This window comes from Ctenocephalides felis, unplaced genomic scaffold, assembly GCF_003426905.1.
Source record: "Ctenocephalides felis isolate EL2017-DRISC unplaced genomic scaffold, ASM342690v1 CF-g0.4_SCAFFOLD_01886, whole genome shotgun sequence".
Lineage (NCBI taxonomy): Eukaryota > Metazoa > Arthropoda > Insecta > Siphonaptera > Pulicidae > Ctenocephalides > Ctenocephalides felis.
In genome coordinates this window covers 56,246,109-56,255,526 of record NW_020538040.1, presented here as the reverse complement: position 1 = coordinate 56,255,526, position 9,418 = coordinate 56,246,109, and the positions used below count along the sequence as shown (strand labels likewise).

Genomic DNA, 9,418 nt, shown 5'->3' with positions numbered 1-9,418 from the left:
TAATAATTTTTAAATTTAATTACTCTTAAGTTACTTAAATGTTTAGCTAATACTTTATTTCATTTTATAATAATTATTAGTTCTTTATTATAATTGTTTGCCAACCGTTTTCTCATTTAAAATTATTTGTTTAAATAATTGGCATAGCTAAAGTGTTAAAATTAACACGAAAAATTAAACGTCTAAAAATAAATGATCAAATAAATTAAAACTGTTGATTGTATTCGGACTCACATTATCCACAATTTTATATAATTATAATTCTGTTTCTCTATCGTTACATTTATTTTTTTCACAATTGAATTTATATATCTAAAATTTATAAACTTGCAATATATCATTTTTTAATAATATATTCATTTGCAGCATACTAAAAAATCCTTTGTGGTGAGATTAAAACAAATTTATATCGTTATTGAAACTAAGATTTTCAAAATATAATAAAATTTATAATAAAGTGAATTGTGTTAAAGCATGTTATAAATCCAGTGATTAAATTTTTCCGTCCACAAATTTTCCTAGTTTTTTTTTCGCAAAATCTGATAATTAGTGACATATGAAGGGTGCTTAATGGTGACGTAGAATTCCAAAGCGAAGAGGTTCATCATTGCATGGCATTCCCCGCATCATGTCAGATGCCGCGTGCAGAAGTGCTAGCTCATTTAGCACGATCATTCCGCGGTCGCCATGCCGGCCGCCCTTTCGACGGCAGCCCGTCCACGGAAATGGCGTCGCACGCACGGTCTGCAGCTGCCGCTGCATCCCCTTCAACTTGCCGGATGGTTTGCTATTCTGTTATCAGCGCTCGCAACATTTCTGGTGTTGATACCCGCACTGTCGACAGAAATCCGACAGCCCATATCGGCCTTAGTATCGATACTTTTTGCCACTCATGCAGTGTCGCATTTAGCAGCGTTGCTGATTGACCCCGCGGATCCCGGTTTACGAAGAAAGGAGAACAGGCAACGCAGGCAAAGAGTTCCCGATTTTGATCGGGAAAAATACGCCCACGTCATTGAAGACGGCAGATGCCATCTATGTGAAATCAGGACGGCAGATGCGCGAACTAAGCACTGTAGCTCCTGCAACAAGTGCGTCGCGAAATTTGACCACCATTGCAAATGGTTGAATCATTGCGTGGGCGGCAAGAACTACACGGCATTCCTCGCGTGCGTCTTAAGCGCCATGATGACAGCTGTTGTGGTGCTCGGCATAGCGCTCGCGGAGCTAGTGGTCAAGTTACAATCACAGCAAACCACCGATGATTTTAACTCAACCGAAGCAGTGATCAACTTCACATCAGCCACCATAAATCAAAGTGAAGAAATTATTGATATACCAGATACCGGCTTCGTACTTATTGTTGCTACGTTGGGACTATTGGCAGCAGTTGCTGCTGGATTACTGCTTCACCTCTGCTGCTTTCACGTGTACATCTCACTTCTTGGACTGACAACTTACGAATATGTCAGAGGTTACAGGCGTGAAACTCCTGAAGTTCCAACACCAACACCCGAAAGTACTGCTAGCAGCTTGACATCAACTAACCAGACAACGACAAAGTTATATTTTTGTACTGGAGACAAAGTTGCCGATAATGGAACTGAAATTCGCAGGCGCCCGTCCACTTTATATTGCTGCGAAGAAACTACTACGTTAGAATACAGGCGGAAAATGTTTTACGTTTGCCAAGTGAAGAACACACCAAATGATGCACCAATTGTTCAAAACGCTGTACTACAAGACACTGCGGCTACTGCGACGGCCGACCGGTGTTCTTGTTGCACTATCGCCAACACGAAGCATTCTCCTCCTAGTCTGAAATCTATTGGCAAACACCATAGATGGCGGCGAAAATGGACCTGTTGTGGAACTTTGACTACCAGTCCGGAAACGCCTGATGATGCGGGAGTTACTATATCTACAATTACCGGTTCTCTAGTAACTATGAATAATGACGAACCAGGAATAGGTTTGCAACAAAACGGTGTGCCAAGAAAATCGATACGTCCTGCGATAAGACTGAGGCATTTCTTTAGAATAGTTAGCAGATTTGGAAGAAAAAGAAGAAGATTGGGAAAAGGTGTTGTTGTAATGCCTAATCAGGTTGAACCTGAAATAATAACAGAGCCTGTTGTTGAGGAACCAGAGGATGTAAATCCTCCGGAATCGATTCTACCTGCTCTGATGACGGGATCACCACCAGCGCCTCCGCCTCCTGTTAGAAGAAGACTGGCAGATCCAGATGAACTGCAACGATTAGCGGAGACTTTGGCATCAATTCAATTGCCACCAGCGACAGCTGTTCAGCTTCAGCAGCGCAGAAAGGTGAGAAGAAAGAGGCCGCTACTTCAGGCTAGAAGTCCAGCGTTGTCACCAATTCATGAGTCTGGGCTGTCGAATCCTGCTTCACCACAAACAAGCAGACACTATTTACCACCAATATAGTTACTTGAATTTGCTCTTCGAAATATAAATTATTAGATCTTATGTTAATCTAATTTGATCACTCATTTAACTTTCCAACAAAATTGCTAGTATTTAGTACATTCCGTACCCTATTTTCAATATTAACATTTCAATTCTTCAACATTAACAATTCAATTTTAAACGCATTAAGATAATTAATATTGAAAAAATTCTATCTTACAATTAGTTATAAATATTAGATCCTGCCATAAGAGTTTTCAATAATGAAGATTTTATTTTTGTAATGCTAACCATATATTTTATATTGCTATCATTGGACAGCTTAAACACAAGTGAAATTATTAAGTAGCACCAGTATATACGGCTTTTTTAATTCTACAAACTTAACATAATTATCTCTCCGGATAATTATCTCTCCGGATAATAGAAAAACTGCAGAGAAGTAGTTAATCAAATCTTTTTGTAATGCATGGTCGCACATTTGCTTATTGTGTATGAGAGTATCAATTCACTTCAAATGCGTAATGTTAGTCAAGATGTATTATATATCATTAATTATTTTATGTTTTTAGTTTTCTCAAATTGGTCATAATTGGTTATAATTTTCAACATACTTTAAGATTTGTAGTTAGTTGCGATATTTACTTTCGATCATGCTTTTAATATATGAAATTACATTCATATTAATGCGCATTTTCTCTTGCCTATATGGATACAGCAGAATTTAGTGAATTATTCTTATTTGATTTTTACATATGGAATTAAAGATAACTTGAAATCTCTGCTATTTGTAAGGCAAGCATTAACAATTCACATTTTGCTATGAAATATACCGTGATGTCAATTTTAAATTTGCCTTTTTTGCCGTCCATGTTTCATAGCTTATTAGATACAGTAAGCCCTTTGGTTATACTCATTTTTCAAATTTCTCACTTTTTCACATATTTTAAAACAACCATACAGTAACATGAGATTCCGTCATTTATTTGATTGATTATTCAATATTAAAATAAGAAATGTGTATTGAATTTTTATCAAAACCATTTTCTGTCCGATTGAAGTGCCAAATATTGTGAAATTGTAGATGGTATTACGAAAAAGTGTGATTGAAATCATATTGAAAATGTGGTATATTGCTTTATTGAATGGTCTTGCCAGTAGATATTGTTTATTATAAAATAACAATAACATTAATTGTAATTAGAGAAACTGAAAATAATAGATTATAAATAACTGAAAATTGTTCGTCAGATAGAAAAAAAAACACAAAAATATTACGTGTGAGTCTGATTGGAAATCACTTAGCACTATTAATATTGTTTACGTTTTATTATGAAAGACCTTTGAATGTTTAAAAACAAAATTTAATTTTTTGCTACACATCATGCATTGAATAGTGTGTGTGAAGATCATTGATCACCCGATGTTTATTTTCAACCAATAAATGGATGTGTTTATAACTGAATGAATTCTGATGTCCGGTGGATTCATCCAAATTCCATATATATATATATATATATATATATATATATATATATATATACATATATACATATATGTCAAGATCGAATCTCTATTTTTTGTTTTGATCATAAAAAGTTAATACTATTTAATGACAACTAAGTGATTTCTAATCAAACGCACAAGTAAATAATTTTTACTTTTTAATCTCAACATCTTCAAACCATTTTTATTCTTGTAACTTCTTATTCTTGTTCATTATTTATTTTACTTCGTTGTATTTTTTATTAATAAAAACAATGTTTTTTTTTCTTTATTTTCATATGCGCAAAGTTTGATGGTACAAACCATATTTCCGAAATGTAATTAAAAAACATTTAGTTTTGATTTCGATCTCTTGTTCCAACTGATTATGTAGTACTGATTTTTTTAAATCTACATTTGTTTAATTTAAAAAGTAATTTACAATATCGAAATTAATTGGGATTATTATTTTTTTTATAATACGTTTTATGATATGAGCAGAACAACAAAAAGGAGTTGAATAGTAACTTATAGCTTTGATTAAAAGTTACAGGATTAGTAAATATAAAAGCAGTCGTTTAAATTAGATATTCAAAAAGCGACTTTTTGCAATTTTCAAAATTTTAGCATATTTGCAAGGCCTGGTTATTGGCTTTCTTATTCAATTTATTTTAAAGGCGCTTTTTCTAATACCATCGGAATTAGATAATTATATATTGGCTAGTTTCGGCCCAAAACGCTGCCATCCAATATTTTAGTGTTATTGGTATGTGTGCAATGATTATTTATTGTTAATAAATATTAATGAAGTTTTGGATAATATTAATGAACTTATTTATATTTATAAGTGTGTGTAAATATTAGCAATGAATATGTGTGCAACGTTTCGTCGTTGTGTCAAATTCATATTGTAATGAGTATAATATTTGTAAGCTGACTCATTATATCGATAGAAATAGACGGATGAGAAATATTAGCTTTTAACGATAAATAGCATCTTTTGCTTTGAATTTCATTTTTAATCCTGTAAACACAGAAGACCGCCAGGTGTTTGATAGACATTTTCCGCATTTTCGCATTATTGTTATCGGTTGTGCTTACATCAATCTTTTATCAACAACCAACGTTTTCAAAACATTCTTTAATTACTATAGATGAAATAAGCCAATTTTTAACCACCTGAAAGTTGAAATTTTTATAAGTACATTTTGATCAATATTTTCTTATTCCGTCTGTTGTCTGTTGAAATGAGTGATTATTATATATTTAAAATGTATTTTTCATATATTTAAATTTTATTCAATTTAAAGTCACATATTTCGTATTAAGTTTATTTAAAGATCGCCAAACCTTTTTGAAATACCGCATACTGCACTCTAACTTATTTAATATTAATTTTTTTTACATATCTATATATAATTTCTATAAAAAGGACTTGATTACGATTTTCAACCTATTATTCAAGTTATATTGAACTCTTTCATATTGAATATATATTCAATGCAATAACGCTTTTAAACATTTTTATTGTAATATTTTTAATATGGCATATGGTTTAATGATACTAGTTTAGTTTAGAGCAAATGTATGTAATAAAATTATTTTTGTAAAAGTGTTCTAACGAACTCATATCCAAATTGCTGTGCAAAATAAAATTTATGTAAAAAATGGCGTGTTACAATATTTGCGATGTTACTTGTTTAAATACAAAAATATTTTTATATGTGAAGCAATATAGAAATGAGTACATATATAACTCAGTAAATCAAATTATATCTGAATTAAATATATCTGAATCTATAAAATAATCTTTTTAAGCTTTTAGAAAATTTCAAAATCAAAATATTATTTCCTGAATGTGTAATGAATTTTTCATTGTGGAAATCTTTAACAATAGTATTAAGAATTTTATCACATTCATTTTAGCCTTTTAGTAGTGGATTTTTTTTAATAATGTTCTGTACGTTTTTCGGGATATTCAACCAACTTATTTGAGAATAGTGAAAAAATTATAATTTTTGAATTATCACATTATTTAGTGTTTTTTTACGTTGTGCAAGTCGAAGGAGTGTGAATTATATACCACATATCTAATCTGTTGATGTTAGTGATAAAATAGGAATATTTTAGTATTTCAACATCTGAATTTAAAGAAGAGAATATTAAATAATTTATAAAAGAATGACTGATATAGTAACGATCGATATCGTGATTGTTTCGAAAACTGGCAGTGATATTTTGTATTACAAATATTTTGGTTTTGACTATCATCATTATGTCTTAATATTTTCACAAGTATAAGTTATTTGTAATTATGCGCTATTTTTACATGTGCCAAAACGACAGTGAAAATTAATGAAAGTTTCATGACAATTAGAAAATAAATATTTAATCTACCATTTTTACTGTTATTCAATTGTTTATATTTAAAACCAGAATATAATTCTTCCTCTTATAAAATTATATTACTGGGTAATATTACCTTTAACTTGTTTCAGGTTCAATAATTAAATGGATAATCTAAGATACTTTTGCTGCACATTCTAAGATCTTACTATATTATGAACGAAGCTGGTATTTTATTAAAAGTTCAATAAAATAAATTAAAGTAGTATGTTAAGTGTTTTTAGACGTTGGTATTTAAATTAATAGTAATTAACCTTGACTTTTTCTATTTTAATATTGGCTAAAAAAGGGATGTCTGTGTACTATAAAATAAAATACCAGCAAGTCAGATTTCAAACCTTCATCAATTTTTTAGAAGTGATGTTGAATTTTTCTCTATTTTATATTAACTATGTACTAATTCATGTCAAAGTATGTGTATATGATTTTTTTTCTACTACCTCTGTAGAGTTAGTCATATCTCACATGGTTTATATAATATCATAAGTACTTCTGTTTTTTTATTTAGTTATTCATTTAGTTTGAAATTTATTCTAACTTCTTTGTTAAATGCAAATTTTATATTAGTTTCCTTTTTTGTTTAAATATAAAATTTACTTTACCTAGTAGATACTTTTTTTCGCTTAGTGTTTTATCTATTTATCTATTCTCTTGAAATTTATCTTGGATATTAAATTCGTATTATTGCACCAGTAAAAATTATTGGAACTTTCGATCAATATATTGAGCGGATTTCATGAAAAAATTATATGGTGTGCGATGCCCATATTTGTGCGATAAAAGTTTGTGAAAACTGACTAACGAAATACAGAGTGTAGTTCCGTTATAATTACATGATGAAAAATTCATTTTTTTATTAATAGATTAATATTAAAAATTAACTTTGAAACAGTTTGCTTGATAATTCAAATGATACTTGGTAAAATACGATTGTACTTTGTTTTAATCTTTTTTACATTTGTTCTAAGGATGTGTGATTGTATTGTTAAATCTGTTTTAAAACTACTTACTGTGAATACTATGTGGTAAAATAAAATCTTCGCAGATAGTTATGAAAACGAAAAATGTATTTGATTCATAATTTTTATTTCAGAACGAAATATTATTAGGTGAAATACGATCGATTTCTATATTATAGATATAGGTATTTTTGTTTGTTCAAATGATTTATATATTCCAAATGGTAGTTGGCCTATTTATTGTAACCTACATTCTGTAAACTGTTGATTCCATATAATTACATTTAATGAACAGAACGTAAACCACAATTCAACATAAATTATGCAAAGTTTCTCTCTCTGCTCTTTTTATACTGTCTCTTAATTACATTTAAATTAAACCAGATATCAATAATTAAATGTAGTTAGTGTAATTTTCATTTGAGTTAAGTTTTAAGGCATCTTCCCGAGCGAGTCATGGTCTACGTAATTATTTGAATTCATTATTGTGTTAGTCAATTGAATTTTACTAAAGGTGTTTTTTCTTGTTAATTACGTCGTACAGAAATAAGGAATTATATACGATGCTGAGGTTTTGCTTACATCTTTTCGTTTTATTACTATTACGATTTTAATATAAAAATTAAGTATTTATTGCAATGCAATCTAGGGTAGCGTACAAATAGTAAGGTGAAAAATGTAATTCAATAGATTATCAGATACAACTATAAGTATAAATTTTCTTACAAAATTTTGGGAACCGCACCATCAAATCCAAAATTTGATGAAACTACACCAACTATATTTATATCATATGTTGTTCGGAGCTTAAATTATTTTTATCTAAAATTAATTACTCCTTTTTTTCCTAATTTCATTAATAATTTTAACCATCATCAAAAAATAGGTTTATGATGTATAATAAATAATTTTATTGAATATCTAAGAATCTAATTGAACTAAATAATTATTCAATAATGATGAATTATGAATTTAATACATAACGTGAACTATATAACTTAATATATTATTTAATGACACGTTTGAAGCACGTTCTTTTGTTGTTTATTAATTCATTTTATAAATTTAACCTAGGCTACGCACTTTGCTGTAAAGGTGTTCATTAAATTAAATTAAATTATTTTTTTTTATATTCGAAATTACTTATCTTAATTATTCGATTTTAATATCTAAATTCACATGCTCCAGAGAAACTGGCATAAATTGTCTTTTCTATTCTTATCCAACTTGATTGAGATAGCAGATCAAGTAACAAATTGGCAGATTCACCTTATTTAATTTTGTCTCTAGATAGACGTGTTCGTTATTTTAAAAAAAAGAAAAATAGTTTTATCTTCCCATTCCCGTTCTTTAAACATCTCATTTATTTATTTATTTTATTTTTTTTTATTTATTATTTAATAGACAATCAGAATACATTGTTTCTATAAGCCTATATGACGAAACATCTCATTTAAAGTTTTGTATACTTAATTTTCATATTATTTACATTTTGAAGTCTACTCCTTTTCTTTTTTCGCGCTTCGATACGAAAATTTTTTTCTTTTAATTTTCGTAAACTTTGTTTCTAGTGTTCAGTATATGCTATTCTATGCAATATAGAAAATAGCTATGCTTTTTTTTGAAACAAATTATGTTATGGTTTTGTAATTTGAATGCATTATTTTTCGATTATTGTTATCATAATAAATTTGAAAATTATTATTATTTAATAATTATAAATAATAATTATGAAAATTTAAAAAAAAAGGAAAGCCAGAAGCTATACTTCAAATTCATTCATGCTGTGAAGTACTACATTTTATTAAGTACATACACAAAATGTCGAATAATACTAAAATAGTTTGTTATAGGCTATTGATTGATGATTTTAATTTTTTGATGGTCATAGTTTGGATTTATCATATGTAATAATATATTTTCTTACTTTGAAATAGTTCTTTGATCTTTTGTTAGCATTATCTATTAACTTTCCAAAGAGTAATTTATTGAAATCTCAAAAAGCGCCATAATGGTATTTTTGACAATATTATTCACACTGGCATATTTCAGAAGAATTTGATATGTGTATATGAATCCATCACGTTTTAGAAGATTGATTATTGAAATTTTCTACTTTGCTATTTAGAATATCTCTG

At 29.0% G+C, this 9,418-nt stretch overlaps 1 protein-coding gene across 1 annotated transcript; it reads left to right on the top strand.

Annotated features, from left to right (window-relative positions):
* Positions 1–687: 687 nt before the first annotated feature.
* On the top strand, positions 688–2,448 carry LOC113375122. The gene has a single exon (XM_026615071.1). The coding sequence runs from the start codon at positions 688–690 to the stop codon at positions 2,446–2,448; it is 1,761 nt and encodes a 586-aa protein (XP_026470856.1).
* The last annotated feature ends 6,970 nt before the right edge of the window (positions 2,449–9,418 follow it).